The following is an 18843-nucleotide window of genomic DNA, read 5'->3' as shown; positions in this document are numbered from 1 at the left end:
AGGAAGGAATCGTCCTTCTGTCGCGTCCGTCTTTCCAGCCTGGCACTTGTAAATAAACGTATCCACTCCGGTTGCTGTTGAAGATCAGCTTGATCCTGATGTGAAAACTCCGCGGTTTTCTTTGAGTAACTTAGTTATTTTCTCTTACTGGAAAGACTTGGGTTTTTCTGTGACATGAAACTGCAGTTTTCAGCCCCCAGAATGCAGTGGGGGCAGTTTTTAAGGCAATTCATGACTTTCTGGTGAAATGGTGCATTGTATAGACTAGTAGTGCATGTCCACTAAATATAATCTGGGGGGTGGGGGAGTGGTGATTATAAATGCTTTAAAATTGATGGGGAAACCTTCTAGCTTAGTCGCAGCATCCCTTCCTGGTGTGATTGCCCAGGGGACGTCCAGTCCCTTCGAGAGGTGTTTGTGAGGCCAAGAGGTCTGTCTAGGAGTCTGTCTGTCACTTTGTCCCCAAGTTCTTTAAGAAGTGTGGGAGAATGTGAAGCTTTTATTTTCATGTTGTAGTGAATTTACTGAATATTTATGTTCTTTAAATATTATTATATATATATATATATAATGTAGTTGTTTGATTAAACCATCGATTGCACTGTGACTCTCTAGTGCTATAAACTATTTTGTTTTCAAAATGACTTTACTCTTCCGCCTTTTAAAGCCATGTTATTTTTTAAGTACATAATGTGTTAGGTACGGGTAAGCCTCATAGCTCTAGTATCCAACTGAAGTGACACTGAAACTCTTGAACTGACAATAAAAGCAAAAGTGTTTTAACAAGCTGTTGGGAATTTCAGTGCTGCTTCCTCTGCTAATCCATAAAAGAAACCCTTTGGCCAGTTTTGGAAAGCCAGAGGCAGACAGAAGACATCAGCTGCCACAGGTGCTGCTCTCAGATCCTGGAGCCTGAGGAACAGGATGAAAAGATTTTCACAGCATTTGGGTTAAACCCAGTGACTCCGGTTGCATTTAATTGTATATTAAGCAGCTTCAACAGGAAGGAGCGTAGGTTAACTCCAACACCTCACTTGGGTTGAGGTACGTTACTAAAAAGTGAAGTCCTGTTCTTTGCTTTATTTCTACAGTTATTATATTACAACTGTTAAGCAGAAGGATGTAACCCTTCTAGCAGACTCTGGAAATAACAACCAGAAGCCCCCAACCAGCAGCCTTGAACCAGCACTAGTGTTCTGTTAATTCATTATTGCAGGACTGATGTGACCCAATGAACAACCAAGACAACTATTGAACAGAACAAGAATTCTCACAGGCCTGAGCTACAAATCCCCCTTCTGGTCACTCACACCAGGCAAAACTCCTTGTCCCTGATTGTATAATGGAAAAAAAACCCCCAAATTATATGGACAAGCCCAACCTTCATTTTCTCAGCCCCTCCCTGTACACAGGAAGAGTCGCTTTGACTTGGAAAATATGCACAATACCTTCTGTTACTGAGGGGAGAGATTCCTCCAACAGGCTTGAGTTAAACTTCCTTTTTAGCTTATTTTGTTCTAAATGGAATGCTCTTTTGCTCCAATTAGCCAACTTAGAGTGCTTTTGATCCCACTTACAATAACACTAAAGCGAGCTGTGTTAGCTGCCGGCAGAGCCTTCCAACAGGCTCTCTGCATCAAACAATTATTAAAACTTTTGTTCAGAAAAACTAAGGAACACCAACTTTTCCTTCTTCATTTTAATTTCTAATTTGATACCAAGTTACCTTTAGAAAAGAACTAGAAGCACTAAATTTTCAAAGGAAACTTAGTTTCATGCTGTATCACTGCTGAAGTGCAAATATTATCCCTTTAGTGCTCTCCTCTTTATTTTTAATTAGGACAGAATGAAAGGAACTCCTCAGTCCTGAAGTGAAGATGGTCTAAGAGGCAATAACTTAATTCTGGCCCAAGGGGAGCTTAGGAAGTTGTGCATGACTGGGAGTGTACTGGTCATGTTCCTCTTGGTTAGCACTCAATGAGAAGCAATAATCTCACCATGAAGTTTCAGAGAGAGATAAATCACAATAATAACCCCTCGTGTTCTGCTCGTAGATAAACCGAACACCTGGGGCCAGGCTGAACACCAAACTTGGGAAAAACTGCAGCAACTCCTTCATTTGTGAGAGTTGTTCCCAATTCAAGTGACATATACAGAGGTGTCAGAACAAGGTTTGGGGAAAAGAAAGGACGAAGTCAAGTTGATTTGACTGGAATGCTGCCATGTATTTAAGGAACCAGACCCAACTCCCACCGCAGCACCTCTTTGCTCGTTCACAGAAGAGATCTTATAAACAACTAAGACTTTAATGACAGATTCATAGCAAAACGTCACCTGGACTTAGGGTGTATCGTCACTGCTCCTTTTTGCGGTACCCAACCAAATGTCATCTCCGCACAAACGCCTACCAAGGGTGACAAACAACTCGCTAAGGTTTGGATAAACTGGAGTTTCAGGAACAGTCATGGAACCATTTCTTTCTGCTCTCACTTGAGTTAGGTCCTTGCTTGTAGGTAGGACTATGAAAACAGAACCGAACGCCAAATTACACGTGCCATCTAGAGCGAGCAGCACACCAAGGAAGGCTTTTCTGGATTTTATCCTGTCTTATTTTAGCATCTTAACTGAACTGTAGCCAGTCAGGTGTTAGGAATGATTCATTTCAGGAATACTGTTGAGAAATGCTGAAGACATTCAGCCCCATCCACCCTGCTGGGTTATGTGCTGGCAATAAGGCGTTACTAAGGGCTGGGGAGCAGCCACCAAGCCTCATCGCCAAAGTGGATGCAAGAAACTCCCTCTGAGACCTTCCCGCAGCAGCAGTACCTTGACCACACACGCTGTGAACCATTCTAAAGTGTCTTTTTCAAATTAAAATAGCAGGCAGCTCAAGTTTTCTAAATCCAGTTTGGTGAGAAGTACTGGCTTACTGAAACAGGGTGCGCTCGCAGTCCGTAACATCCCGCTCTGCAAACAGGCCGGGTTGTGTTAATCAGCCGCGCAGGGAGCGGGGCAGTCTTTTGTCAACAAGGCAGCGGCGACCGCGGATTTGTCGTCTTCCAGAAACTCGGCATCGTCCACCTTGCCGTCTGCCTTGCTGTGAGCCTGTTCTCCTTGCTGGATGTCCCCGGGTCGGTGGCCGGGACCCTCCGCCTGGCCCCCCGTGTACGTGGGGGTGCTGTACTTCATCAGGACGGTCTTAAACTGCGCCAAGGGCGCGTTCGTGCGAACTCCCATGGGATCAAAGTGGGTTCTGCTGACTCTGTATCCCGCTTCGGAGAGATAGTTTAAAAACTTATTTAACCTGGAAAAAAAAGGCATTAATGCTAATAAGGCTGATTCAATACAAGTTATCAGTTGTCACAGTAATATAAGACTGGAGCTTAAACAAAAACCTTACTTTGGCATGTTCATTCCTCTAATACTGTGTCTGTGGATATTGTAGTAAAACGCAGGGTGCTCAGCACTGTTCTCAGATTTTTGGCGCTTGGCTGCATTTCGAAGCACTTCATCACTTTTTCTTTTTCCTGAGCCACAAAAAATGCCAGTGAAACCAATGAATACTCAGCAAGACCACAAAAAATGGCAGCGAAGCCAAAGACAGGACACACAAACAGCCACATAGCAGCTACACCTTTGTGTCTGATTTTATAAGCTAGAATTTTGCAGGGCTAAAATCCAGGCTGAATTTATTTAACGTGCTATGATTGTTAGATATTAAAAATGATCTACTTACCATGTATCAAGTAGGATTCTGCACAAGTATTTGCTGTTTTAATATATACGCCACATTCTTCTAGAACACAAGAGTCAAAATTAATTGTACCGTGAGACAGGAAAATGGCAAAACAGGAAGAAATAGAACCACATTCTGGCCTAAAGAAGTGCAGGAAGGAAAACTTTCACATACTAACTTGGAATTCAGAGGCGATATTCAAAAATACTATTTAATGAGCAGAACAGCATTCCCATCCTGAAAGGCATTTTTCTGGGCCCCCTGATTTGCAGTGCCTGCGGAATATGCAGAGCACAACAACCCAAGTCCTCTCTTCTTACAGCACATCCTCTCGAGTCAGGATTGGGACACACCAAACAAACAGCAGACACTGCGTATTTCCAGCTCGCTCAGGGAACACGCTGGATTTCATGGCGCTTCACCCACTGCATTATTTGTTGTCCCACCCTGCATTCTGTTTTATGGACACACTAAGTTTTTAAAGAGCAGAATCTCCCTAAATCGCCCCCAAGCCGATCCCTTTTGTGACACGTCTGCCGTGGTTCTTACCTTGTTTGTTCTCATCAGAAGGGCTATGGGTAGAAAGTTTTGAAGTTGTACACTCTGCTTCGCAAACTAATGTCTTCAGAAGTGGCTGAGCTTCATCCAGACCATGCTGGACAGCCTCAACCAGCATTCTTCTGAGGAAGCCGCTGTTGAAGATGGACCCTGACCTACAAAACACAAGTGGAACATTAAGACTTCTTAACGAAAGCAAAAAAATTTGCTCCGCAAATCCCTTGCCCAAACTGATCAGCAATTACATTACACTGAAGCACTGCATCAGGCTGACTCTGTTCACAACTTGGCAATAGCAAATTGGTTTGCAATGACAGCAGCATTTGTATGGTGTTCAAGATCTCAAGAATGGTAATTCTATTTCTGCCCTACTATGTTGATAAAGTCATTTAGACCCCACAAGAAAAGCACTGTCACTTGTGAACCATTTTCATGCTGCTTTGACATGGTTAAAAGACAAAGATTTATTTGTCTTTCTCACAAGAGAAAATTCTAAGTATTAACTATTGAGCAGTGTAGTATTTACTACCATCAGCACATGTGAGGATTTATTAAATAAGTTCTCCACAAGTATAGAATAATAGAGAGTTGCTTAACATTTGGCAACTAGAGGAACACACAGCCAGGCTCCCCTGTGCAGGATGTATTACCTAAATTGCAGCAAATATGAAATTTAAAGGCAGTTTTTAATTTATTAACCAGACTGAACACTATGAACAAGAGCAAAAACTGAATACCCTACTAAATGCAAATTGATCAAACGTTTTCTGAACTCCTCCCAGTTGCTCTACCTCCTTTGGCAGCAGTAGAATATCCAGCAGCCTTGCGTTTTTATTATGAGACTGAGCATCTGACCTCCAGAGGTCCTTCCAACCTCGATTATTCTCCGATTCTATGTTGTGTTCTGTACTTACCAGAGAGGACCAAGAACAACTGCTGTCTTCCCGGGCATACTGCTGTGACAATCACAAGGCAGCTGCTGATACGGGTTTTCTACAACAGAAAAACAGGATTCAGAAGTTGTTTTGAAATAGTCAGCAAAGCCTGCCCTACTGAAGAGAGATGACATCAACACAAAGGCACTAAGTAAACGATTCATTTACTAATTATCCTGGTTTCAGCTGGGATAAGAGTTTATTTTCCTCCTAGTAGCTGTGTAGTGCTGTGTTTTGGATTTAGTAGGGAAAGAACGTTGATAAGATGCTGATGGTCTGGTTGTTGTTAGGTAGTTAGGACTTTTCAACCTCTCATGCAGTGCCAGGCGCACAGTGCCAAGACAGCTGACATGGACCGCCCAAAGGGACATTCCATACCATCCACCATCATGCTCAGTGTATATTTTGGAGGAAGAAGGAAGAGGGGGATGTTTGGAGTCATGGTGTTTTGTCTTCTCAAGTCACCAATAGGTTAGATGGAGCCCAGCTCGCCTGGAGCCAGCTCAACATCTGCCTGCCATGGGAAGGGGTGAATGAATTCCTTGTTTCTTTTGCTTTTGTGCGCAGCTTTTGCTTTACCTATTGAACTGTCTTTATCTCAACCCACGAGCTGTATCACTTTTCCTCTTCCGATTCTCTCCCCCATCCCACTCGGGGTGAAAAGTGGCTGCATGGGGTAGAGGTACCAGCTGGGGTTAAAACGTGACGCTAATGAAAATCTCTGCTATAACACTATACTTATCAGTTACTCATTTCTGTTCTTAAAACTTTATCCAAGGTTTTTTAATAATCTTTTAAATAACAAGCCCATTGCACACTCCTGCACCTGACTTGGAGCAGGACAGTCAAAGACCTCACCAGTTAATAGTCAGATATCCAAGAACCTGTAACTTTGAAACAAGCTTTTTCCTTTTATCTTCATTCAAACTAACATCTGGCTAGTAGCTACCTCTTAGCTTATTTTTTCTACTAACTTGTGTTTAAAGAGAGCCCACAGTCAGTTTTTAACCTGGAGGCTGCCTTGATTTACCACTAAGTGTTAGAATTATGCGTGTCTTTCCTACCACACCTGCTGAGAGATTTCCATCAGATGTGTGCAGGTCCTGCCCAAGGGCAGGGAGAATATATCCTTGTCAGAGGGAATGTGATACTGTTTAGTACACTGCATTTTAAGGTAATAAATGAACCGTAGAAAAGCTATCTGACACTTAAATCTATCCAGCTGCAACTGTGTGGTGGAGCCAAATGGTAGCTAAGACTGTCCCACTCTTTGTGCCTTTGCTCAAAATACAGCCCCATGTTTACCAGGCATTCCAGCAGCTTCAGCTAGTTGGTGTTGAGAAACAAATCCAGTATATTTACAGCAAAATTCATGCCGCCAACTCATCTAACCCACTACCGTAAAGCACCTCTCCACCTTCTCCACCTCATCTAGGTAATTATTACTTTACTAAGGGAGTGCCAATATAAGCAAGGCCTAAACAAACACAAACCAAACATACAGGAATCAGACCTTCCAGAAAGTGCAAAGGAAAAGCCATTTACCTTCTGCCATACTACCCTGTTTCTGAAAAATTCTCTCTTCGCACCACTGGCAATGGATGAGGTATCTTATTTTCTTTACTGAATCATCCGCGGTGGATGGTCCCCTTAAAACTCTGACCACTACTAGAACAAAATGTTCTAGAGCCACTGCGAGTAAAACTTCAATGGCTTTGTTACAGCGAGCTGCAGCTCTGTGAAGGAAAAACAAAACCAAATCGTACTCAATTTGGCAGACTCAAACTGCCACAGATACCTGAACCTGCTGAAAGATTCTTGAGCTCATCCACTTTCTAGAAAGAGATTCTAAAGATCTGAGGAAAGCGATCAGGACAAAACCTCATTTCTTAAATAGCTAGTTTTGTCTGCTTTCTATAAGGCTGAGAATATCTTATTTTACCTTATACTGAGAATATTGATATGCAAATGACTGATTTCACAAATTAGTAATCACATGTATCTTTAACCTCAAGCATGATGATCTAAAGTGAACATCAGCTTCCACCGAAGCAAATCTAACTCCAATGCTGAGCTAGAAGCCACTCAAGCAGTTTAAATCATATTTACAAAGTCCTACGCAGCACTAAAATGACCATAAAATTGATGGAGGAATAACAGAGTATGCAAATAGGCAAGTCTGGGTATTTTTACATAACCATCCCTCCCCATCACCAAAAAGCCCTCCCCACTGTCCCAGTCCCCCACCCTATTTATGCCTTTTCTCCCGGCTCAGTCTTTTAGTTTAAAAATCACCTTATCCCATAGCAGCACACAAATACAAAACATTAATTTTGTATCAAGAATTAAGGAAGTCTGGAAACCGCACATGCACAACCTACAGAAGCAGCTAGAAGCAGAATTTGAGCAAATTTGTTTTACCAGTACCTTGTCACAGCAGCAATTATCATTCTGGCTCCCAGTTCCTTGTAGTACTCTGTTCGGACAATGTTACACCCATAATGACGCAGGGCCACGTGTTGGGCCTTTGCGTACAGAGAACTGGTGTCTGTGGACGTCAGTGACACAATCCCGAGGTTTCTCACATTTCTGAAGGCAGAATCCAGGTAATTCACAGAAGTTCCAAAAGGGTCCAAATGGCTGAAAGGAAACGAAGCATCACTAAGTATCTATAGATGCTCAACGGTTTAGCCTTAAACTGCAGAAAACACTATTTTATAAGCCTCACTTATGGTCATAATTAAAACAAAATGAGAAAACAGGACTAATATTTACAGTACACCTCTCATTAAATACTCTGGAACTTTAAAGTATCAAATTGAAAGAGCTAGGGAAGCACTATGCTGGAAAATACACATCACAAAGCCAGATAGTGCTTTTTTTTGCATCCTGACCCAGGGACTCATTTAAGCTACAAGAATATTGGCCTGAGGCTTACCTTCAGCCTTAAAACAAAGGGAAACTCCCAAACCAAGAATGCATTCCAGTTTATGTACTAAATTAATACTCATTTTCAGCCTGAATACCTACAAGCTTATATCTAGACATTAATCAATCAAAAAAAAGAGAATCCAATCACTTATTTTGATGTCTGTATAGGTTTTGAAAGTATGCATCTATAAACCCAACTTGGAAGAATGAGTCTAGTTGAATATGAACACACTGCAAAATGGATTAAAACAGGAGGTGCAATGAAGTTCTGCACAATGACATGCAAAGGTATGAATTTTAAATTAGAAGTTCCAATTAAAAAAAGACTAATTTGACATTTCTCTTTCTCAAAAAATATAGAAAGAATCTGGCTTAAAATTTTCATGTACTATTATAGACCATTCTGTATGCCAGAAGGACTTAATATTTTCCCTAAATAACCATACACTGGGAGATGTGTGTGGTGTGTCATCATCAAACTAGGAAATCATTAACAGAAACATTCAAAACGTACATAAAATCAAATGCTCTCAAATGCATTATAACATTGGCGTCCATTCTTGTCACTTCAATGGTGTCAGTATTTTCTTCTCCATCTGCCATAGCTTCACCATTGTCTTCCTCCATAGAGTCAAGTTTCACCTTCATTTTGTTCAAGTGGCAGTTTTCCCGAATCATCATCACGGAATTTTCATTACAATCATTAATCGTAACTTTCACAGCACTCCTGAGATGCTTTGCCCACTGTAATCCCATGATACCTACAGAAAGACAGAATTGTAACCTTAGAACGGCTACTGCAAAAGCTGGCAAAACCATTAATTTTATAATAATTAAATAGTTAAACATTAACTAATATTTTTAGGCTGCCTCCAAATGTAGCTTTTGTTGTGCAGCCCATGATGACATAGAAGTGCAGGACAGGATGTGCTTGTGGAGTCCGGCCTCATTCAGAATGGGGATTAATTCACAATCAAGAATTTTTATGCAAAAAAGCTGAGCAGTTACTGTTCTCAATTAAGAGGCAGCAATCCAGATCTCTTTGGGTTTTTGTTCCAGAAGGCTAAATAGACACTGATATAATTACATCTAGTTCACATTCAGAATTTTGTAATCATTTAAGAGATGATCCTGCTAAAGACTCTTGGATTCATCACCATTTTTAAACCACAGGCTGATTTTACAGCCAAATTCCACAACCAGAGTCTCACAAGATCTGTGACCTTGCCACAAGTTCAGGAAGATGCCATTAAATGATGGACATTAAAGCAAATAATTGTAAGGAGACTGCTAAGCTTTGACTTAACATTATTTACAGTCTTTAAAACACCTAATACCACGCTCTTGATGGCATTTTTTGTATGGAAGCCAATGGCCTCCCTTTTTTTGAATACGTCATGTCAGTTCCTACTCATTTCTGGAGCTTCATACTACTGGATATTAACCAAAAGAGTAAAGTAATCGACTTTACCAGTGGCACCAAAAGCATCCAAACATTCTATCGGTTTACGTTCCTCAGCTAGAACGGCTAGTGCGCAGAATATCAATTGCCTTAAAAATAAAAAGGAACGGTCATGGTAAGTTGAGAAAACATTTTTCCTTCTTTTTCTTTAGTTATTTCCCTTGAACATAATACTAGAACATTTAAGCCAAACTATGTTTTACATGGAAAAACTAATGGCTCCATGTTGAAAAACATCATAAATTACTGTAAAGCAATGAAATTCCACTTGTTCTTTGAGACATGGCCATGACCTTGGTTGCAATGGCCTCCCCCAGAGTCACATCTCAGCTGTCACAGGTATATCTGAGCTAACTTTAAACTCAGCTCAAATATTAACAGCACTGAGACCATGAGGGGTCAGCAGGGGCTGAAGCCCAGTCCCATGCCTTGGTGTCAACACTCACACTTTGCAGATGTGGTACAGACACGTTTTCTAATGAAAACTATTTCTCCTGCCCTCTGAACTAAAGTTTCTCCGGGTTTGCTTTTCACAACATACAAGTATTTTTCACTATGAACTCAGCAGCTCTGTGGTGCATCTTCCCACTCCCTGTTCTCTTACCGGTTGAGTTTCATTTTAGGATTAAAATAGGAATCTGTTTTCTGAGGTGTGGAGTAGTTGGGAAGAACCTGCACATCTGTGGCCAACTCCTTCAGCACTTCAGAAGACTTGGGAGCAGGAACTAAAAGAAAGCAGTTGTGGGGGAAGGAAAGAGTTACTGACAACTGAAAATAGCATTAGCACATTTGATAAATTAAATTAAAAATTTGCTCTCATATAGGAAGAAGTCGGGGTAATGCTGTAATCTAACTAGCACACGGATCAGTTAATAAGTATGTGGGGGTAAATAAGCAGACGATTTATCTTCTAGTCCTACAAGTAGCAGATAAGGATCAAGCTCTACTATAATTTTTTCCCATAAAACATCAGATTTGTTTCTCAGTTGGGCTCCTACATACTTAGAAATTTCAGAAAGTGAGCCCCTGAGCCTGAGCACATTTGCTTTGCATGTTCTAACATAATACATTGCTAATTAATTAAAACACTAATGACATAGTCCTGAACGTGTATCAGTGAACTGCAAAAAGCCCTCAAAATCCTTGATCTAATCTCTGTAAATTATCAAACAGCTTCATGAAACGTGTATAGACAGCACAAGCAGAGGGACAATTTCAACAATTAAGCGTGAAAAATGTTCTGAATTTCTCCTCTGCCCATGAGGACAAGTAGCCACAAACATTTTGTTTAAAAAGTGCCAAATAGGCCATTCTTTACTAACAGTTCTGAAGGGAACCATACAGAGATACACGTATTTCACAACCTCTGTTAAAGGTTAAAGTTATGGAATTGAAAGTCCATATTAAATTAATGTTCAAAATTAAATTACTAAAAACTAAATTAATTTCACTATTTTAATACATATAATAAAAAGTAAGTAATTGAATTAATACATAAATAATAAAAATTAAATTTATGGAATGAAGTTGAACGTATAGTCTATGGTATGGAGGGTACTACTATCAGTTCTTAGACATGCAAACTGACTCCAAGACACTGAACTACCGCTCCCAACCTGCTTACAGGCAACAGCAAGTGTGACCCTCATAGCTCCCAGTCTCACCTTTATTACATTATATATAGGTAAAAATCCATATATCTACACAGAGACAGAAAATAAATCAGATCAATTTTCAACATCAATAGTCTAGGGTGCAGGAAAAGGAAAAAAGTTTTGCACATCAGCTAATCAATAATGTACCTTTTACTTGACAGCTATAGAGAACAGACAATTTGCAAAAATAAAGAGTTGGCATTCCAATTATTTAAAATGCTTCCCACCACCTTGATTGGTGTAACCACACTGATGCAGTTTGGATAAAAGACAAAGGATTTTTATATTGCAGAGATTTCCTCAAGACTGATTTACAAACACACACACAGCCAAATACATAGGCATTAAACTCTCTACACAGATTTTTGTTACATGGCTTCCACGTCCTCCATTCTTTTGGAGAGAGAGAAGCCTACATTTGCAACATTTAACTAATTGTGAAGGGAATATTATTTATCAATAAGTATAGCTAGCCAATGCAGAGGTTATATCACAAGGCCGCTACACCTTTGAGGAAAAAAGTGTTCTGAAATATTAAGGGCAGATTTTACAATAGTAAAGCTAAATCTGTTCCAGGATTTTTCTCATCTCTCTCACTCATTTATTAGAGTTAACTCCACATGCTAGACAGTATAAGAAGATTGAACGTTTTACAGAAGAACACACCTGTAATAAACCTTGACTCAGTTTCTCCTTTATTCACATGACGATTAATGTGACTTATCATGTCAGTTCTTCGCGTGATAGTTGCTGAGCAGATGATACAGTGGTAATGGGCTCCCATCTTTGAAAGTGTCTGCAAAATACAACATGTGTAATTTCAGAATAAACACAATCAAAGCAGAGCAAGAGCTGAATATAGGCAGATGAAGAAGTCACCTGTTACCACTAGCGCATACAAAATACTTTGATTTTACAGCCAGAGACTGTTAAGTGATACCCCCAGAGCCACCCTCTGCCGATGCTCTATGTATTCCACATGCAGGGAGGAGCAGACACATCCAGCACCTCAAATACTTACATTCTGGACTGATAAACTTATGCTGGATAGCAAGATGTATTTTGAAACTAAGTAGATGGCAGAAGTTCCCCCCAAAATACCCATTTCCCAGGCTAACAGCATTTTTTACCTGCTCTCCAACAAGGTTTGGTTTTACTGGATGGCAAGGTAAGTGGCAGATGCACATTCTGTACCCTGGAAAACAAATTATTGTCACATCACGGCACAGTAAGTCAACAGAATGCATGTGTCCTACACCACATACTCTGATTCAAAGTGTTCTGCATTTTCATCGCATGGTCTCATTGAAGATTCCCAGATACTGCCACAAGAAAACGTTACCACTTATTTCACAAACTCACCTTCTGCAGAGATAAATTAATCAGCTAATTATACATTATACATTTTTAAAACTCAGAAAAAATTACAAACAGGCAATTCATTTTAACAAATCTGTGAGAAGCTACAGTGAGTCTTCAGGCTATATGGTATATATGTTCAAAAATACTTTGAGTATCTCACAAAAGTATTGTTACCTGGCTAAAAGACTCGTGTGAAGAACCCATATATTTCATGGTTTACAGAAAAACAAAACTACCCCCCCAAACAAACCACAAACACAAAAGACATCTGCTAGCGCACACAAAGCCAGAACTCCGGTTGGATCATTTTTAAATCAACCTTCATCTTGTCCATATTCTGATTAGTTGTTTTATTTCCTGCAAACTCGTATTTCTGGTTCTTCAAAAACACATGCTGCTCACTGTCTTTTCCTTCTTCAACTTCCCATAGGGATTTTAATGCATCTTACAAGCAGATCACAGAGTTTATTAAAAACCAGATAAGTGACCATACTTGTGTGTATTTTTCATTATATACATATTTTAACTTTTATTGTCATTTTCATGACATGCCAAGCAATTGTTGTATTTTTTTTTAATTAGAAAATGCACAACTGTAACTATTTTGGCCTTTAAAAGAATACAGAGCTATTTTACATTTACATCTTACATCCCAGTTCAAGATTCATTATGTCAAAATGTGGTTCTAATTCAGAGCTGGTAACAAGATCCTTAAATCAAGAGAAATTTAAAAAGATGACACAAATAACAATGTCCTACAACATGTTCACAATTTCTTCAAGTATTTACTATTCAAATATGATTGTTAATTACCTTCAAATTCAACAGAAACTTTCCAGTGCAAATTCTGAAGGTGACGATGGAGCTTAGGACCATAACAAGCTTTTAATTTCTCCTCGGGACACAACGGACAAGGCTTCTTTTCATCTGAAAATACAAATAAACAAAAAGTATGAGAAACGTATGAAATGCAGCAAATACTCATGTTAACAGAGATGCATATCAAGAGAAAAAAAGAATGAAGGTGCTATCAATGGGAGTTAGAGATGAAGTCACCAACTTATATTCTATTTCAGGTGCACAAAAACATCACATTTGTTGATTGCCTCTTTCTACTCCATAGAATATAGACAGAGAATATAAAATATAGACAATAACCACTATAACTTTAAAGATCATTAACTTCTACAACCTCAGGTTTTGTTTTCTAGTATTTTTTTTACTCAAGCAACATATGGCTAATAGAACTTCTGAAGAGTGCTGCAGAATAACAATTTTATAGATGATGTTGAGACTGGCAACATTTAGAAAAAAAAATCCAACTGAATCGGTTAGAACAAGAAATCTGTCTTTCCATATCCTGAATCTTTTAGATAAAATCAAAACTCGCTATTGTGAAATGCCGTAGAGCTGTACACAGGAATTATGTATCAGAGCACGCATACATCTGCTGCTGGGTCGTAAACTCCTGAACGGCAAATAACCTTTCATGCAGAATTTAGCAGAAAAGCTTCGATGTGTTTGAACAGTACACAGTGAATTTTTAAACATGCCACACAACATGGGGATCTATAATAATAATGACATATCTTAGGCATGCACAGCAGCAAAATTCCTTTCTAATGACTTCTTTAATGAGTGGATTACTACATCCATGCAGTCCCACGCCACTGAAGCCAAAAGAAGCAGCCTACAGCTCCCCAAATAAATCTCTAATGCTGACCAGCCTCTTTTATTGACTTATGATTTACTGAGTATCAAATGCATGAGGCGATGGTAATAAATACAAGTCAGTCCAGTAACACATGTGGCAGAGGAATGCTACATAGACGGCACAAGAAAAATACTATTGAGAACAAGCAAAGGAATAATGAGTTTCTTACCACTACCATGGATTTACATCTAAATCAGCAACAGCTAAAAGTACCAGAATTCTGAGATACCTATGATCTATCTCCTCATTAAAAATGGAACAAACTCTCTACAGAAAACATTTATTTCAAATTTAAACACTAACAATTAGCTTCCCTGTTAGCACGGCACTTAAAGTAAAATAAAAATGAGACTAAACTGCTGATGGACAGCTAGAATTAACATTTTGCTGATCCATGCATGCTGCCAACATTAGAAATGCTACAATGCAGAAGATGAAAAGGAATCATTAAGGCCTTAAATTTAATGAAAGAAGCACAACAACAAGAAGGGGAACAAATAATAAAGGTATTTATTTGTCAAACCCCTAGTCTTCAAGCATATTAAATATATACAGTGTTTTAAAAATAAAACCTGAAAGAAAAAGTAAATACCTGTAATGTGCTGATCTGTGTTCTGGGATACTGCCATGGTAAACTCACCTTCTTTCAGATCAGCTAATTTCTCTAGATCAGCAAGATGTCTTTGAATTGAAATATGTTTCTCTAAAAAGCAGATATATTTAGAAGTTAGACATTCTTAGTTAATAAATGAGTTTACTGCTATTTTTCTACCCAGCATTTCAAATCTATTGCTGACACACAACAGATTTCTCAAGCTGGAAAGAACTTCATCTGAAAAAAAGCTGAAAAGAGCAAGTCACATTTGCTCCTGATTTTACTGCTTGGCATTGGTAGTTAGAGCGAATCAGGCACAAAGCAGTTTAAAAACATCCTATGAACTCTCTGAAAAAAACTAAAATCAGCTAGAAGTGTGCCAATTATAAGTAACAATTATTCACTGTACAGCTGGGATACATCACATTCTACCAACTTTTTCGCCCCCTTAAGAGTGTTTAACCTTTAAATTTACCACCTGACTTTTCAACTTATCAGTCAATGGGAACAGTGGAGAAATTGCTAAAAGCAAGAGAATTAGTTTATATAATAAGTCACTTTTATTGATTTCAGCACACAGAACACTCCAGTTTATAGTAATACTGAGTCTGTAGCGATTTTAAACCTCTACAATGTTTTTACAAGAGGAGTCTTCAGGTTTTCTGATGTGAAACAATGATACTCATTGATCCACGGGCTCAGGATAGAGAGGTGAGTTTTAAAGCAGCTTCTAGCAAGAGATTTCCTCTGCTCTCTGTGGTGCTCTTTGCGTCAGAACCAGATGTCCCTTTACCTGTCCCCCTCCTTTCCTTGAGCATGCAATAAATATTCTTAGACTTTATTAACCAACCTCTGGGATAGTCTGATGATACATCCAAAATGGTGCTGTCAGATTCCCTCATGGATTCTTGTTCCATTCCTTTTTCTTCCGCTTCCAATTCTGACTTAACTTTCACATCCAGGTTGTTGCTTTTCACTTCTCCAGAGAACTCTACACCATCTTAACAAAAATCAAACAAAACAGTGAAAGTGTTGTTGATACAACTGAATTATACAAATATGTTCATTTGTTTCCAATAATTTGGTGTTTCTTACAGGCCAAAATAACTACCAGTGCAAAGGAGAAAAAAAATTGTATGTTTGAGAATAATATGAGATTAATTATTGCTCATCCTTGGAAATCACTGTGAAATAATGCCATCCTGGACAGACAAAACTATTTGTCCATCTGTATCATCAGATGTCTGAAGTTAACAAAATAATATTTACACTTTATTTTCTGACAAAATGCAGTGCTAGCATGACAAAGCAGGCAAGGAGGGGGTCCAAATACTCATAACAACATACTGACAGCTAAGAAAATTGTAAATTAAAAGTTTAGAACCGTTTGTGAGTAATTGAGCATCTTGAAAAAAGAGGAAAGGAATCTGCTATCCTCAGGAGCCATGATGAGGGTTAAGTGCCGGTGCCATGAGTATTTTGCAAATGAATGACTTATCTGAGGTAGTGCAGAGAATGGGCCACCTGAAGAATTCCAGATGAATGACTTATCTGAGGTAGTGCAGAGAATGGGCCACCTGAAGGAATTCCAAAAGTACTTAAGAAGACAAAAAATAGTCAAGTGGTGGACTTGGGAAAAACACCCTCATCTTGATTTCACAGATGAATGGATGGATGGACTCTGAGCTGAGCATCAGCAGTCAGGACCACCACCTTGGGATCTTAAAATCCAGTTTTGGTGAAAGGAAGAGGTGTGAATCCTCAGAACAGTAGGTCATTCTCCCCACCAATTAACACTACTGGGAAAGCCACATATAGCGAACCGTATTGCCCCTGAACCCTCAAGCTTTAAAGGTAGAATCAGGTAAGTTTTTTTAAAAAAAAAAGCTATGGCACCACTTCTTAGCTATTGGGAAGCAACAGAGCCGGCTCTAACTTCTCATCCTGGATCCAACAGATGTCTATAAAACCATGAGATGCAGAGAGAGCACTCAAGTCAACCACTCACTGTCTACTGAACCTGGGATGCACCAACCAGAGATGTCAGAGCTGGAAAGTCAGAGCAGAAGAACATCGGTTTACACAAGAAAGCTGCAGAGCTCCATGCCAAGGATGGTGCAGGTCTACAAGTGCCCAAGTCAGAATTTTACAGAAGAGAAATCCACTATGGGATTTTAAACACAAACCCAAGCTCAAGAAAACAGGGGGTCACAAACTATTCATTTTTGTGTGTGTGAAGGCATTTCTGGAGGGTGCATTAATACATAGTTGCTGTGTTCTGCCATCTACTCCTGGCCACTAAAAAGATAAAACAAGGGCTGGAAGGATCCTACAGCAATTCTCACAATTCCCCTGGGGTATTTTTGTTTGTTTTCTTTTAAATATTGCAGCTGGATACAAATATTTGCTGTTATAAAGAAATAAAGAGGAAACTGAAGTAATACCTGAAGGCAGGGGGCTAGACGAATTGTTTGGAAAGACAATTCTAACAATTTTCTACCTACTTTAAAACACATCAACACCAGCATCGCTACTCAGAGAGCATCGCTGTATTTCTCACATTTTTAAGCTGAAAATTTGTATTAATATTTTCCACCTACTCCTCAATTAAAGTGTTGCAAGATGCCTGGTCATAGTTTCTACAAACTTTATCAGCAGAAAGAAAATTAAAAAGCGAAAGGATTTTTAGTAAGAGATCCATAAGAAGAATAATGATTAATTATAACTATATGTGCTGTGAGGAAAAACTGGTAACACTAATAAAAACACGTAAGTGAGAGCACAACAGTGACCAAAATCCACCCGAGCTGGATTATCTGCATCTTCACAACAAGTCTACAGTTTAAAATGCTTGAAAAAAAAAATTATGCATATATATGCACATAGAGCTTGTATACATATAGGAAGAACGGTAAGCTTTCACACTAAATCATTAACAAAAGCTATCAAAGCAAGATTGCAGGATTTTTAAAATACACATGAGGAATCACTGATCGTGCACAAACATAATAATGCTTCAAAGAGCCTAAAATATACTTTTTAAGAGTCAGTTTGCTTCAACTGTAAGATTACAGCAGCAAATAACATCAGTGCCACATTTGGCGCGGCTGGAAAACCGATTTAAACACATTTGGCAGAAAAGAAAAAGGCGAGGAGAAAACTCAGGGGGCAGGGGCGGCAGAGCAGCCAATTTAAACACATTTGAGAGAAAAAAACGAGGAGAAAATGCATGGGGCAGGGGCCGCATGGCTCCTACCGCCGCCAGGTCTGTAACAGGACCTTGTGAGACCGCGGTTTGAGATAAAAAAATACCTTTAGCAACCACAAAAATCTCTCATTAGATGCAAAGGGAGAAAAGGGGAGACACAAGCCCCATTTCGCTGTTGCTAAGGCGGCGGAGGCTCAGCCTCGGAACACGTGTGGCCCCTCACAGACGGGGCAGGCTGAGCCTACCTCACCCCGCCGGTCTCTCAGCGCGGGGCGGGAAGGCGCCAAGGCTGCTCGGGCCGCCCGGCTGTACGAGCTCAAGCCCCCGGTTCCCTCAGGGCGCTTCTCCCGCCCTCCCCATCTGCCCGGCGCTCCCCTCGGAGGAGAACGGAGGAGCCGGTGCCCGCCACACCGCCCGGTCCGCCCGCCCGCGGCCTCCCCGCGCCCGGCCCTCACTGAGCGCCGCGGTCTCGTCATCGCCGCCTTCGGGCTTCTCCTCAGCATCGTCCTCCCGCCCCGGCTGCCTCTGCTCGGGGGACAGCGGCGCTAGCGAGGCCTCCGCAGCCGCCTCCGCTGCCATCTTCTCTACAGGCAGCCGGGAAGCGCGGACAGAAAGACACCCCGTGGGGCCCACACGCCTCTTATGTGGGAGCGAGGCGGGCGGGGGGGGGGGCAGGCGGCGGCGGCC

The 18843-nt window shown here is 40.2% G+C and overlaps 1 protein-coding gene across 2 annotated transcripts; it reads right to left on the bottom strand.

The window, feature by feature from the left end:
* Nucleotides 1–2885: 2885 nt before the first annotated feature.
* On the bottom strand, nucleotides 2886–18735 carry TRMT1L (tRNA methyltransferase 1L; the record flags this gene model as incomplete). 2 transcript variants are annotated; one of them, XM_080348378.1, is made up of 16 exons in its annotated part: nucleotides 2886–3304; nucleotides 3401–3527; nucleotides 3737–3796; nucleotides 4286–4449; nucleotides 5209–5287; nucleotides 6775–6965; nucleotides 7657–7869; nucleotides 8675–8921; nucleotides 9632–9711; nucleotides 10227–10347; nucleotides 11944–12073; nucleotides 12408–12472; nucleotides 13453–13566; nucleotides 14946–15056; nucleotides 15799–15948; nucleotides 18612–18735. In XM_080348378.1, the coding sequence occupies 16 exons, from the start codon at nucleotides 18733–18735 to the stop codon at nucleotides 2989–2991; spliced, it is 2292 nt and encodes a 763-aa protein (XP_080204504.1). In that variant the 3' UTR covers nucleotides 2886–2988. The 2 variants fall into 2 exon arrangements, with proteins under 2 accessions (XP_080204504.1, XP_080204505.1); XM_080348379.1 differs by having other exon boundaries at nucleotides 14994–15056.
* Nucleotides 18736–18843: the final 108 nt, after the last annotated feature.

The sequence above is a fragment of the Nesoenas mayeri genome (assembly GCF_963082525.1).
Source record: "Nesoenas mayeri genome assembly, chromosome: 8".
NCBI classification, from domain to species: Eukaryota; Metazoa; Chordata; class Aves; order Columbiformes; family Columbidae; genus Nesoenas; species Nesoenas mayeri.
Note: the sequence above shows the minus strand (reverse complement) of the source record. Positions and strands in the feature narration are given on the sequence as shown.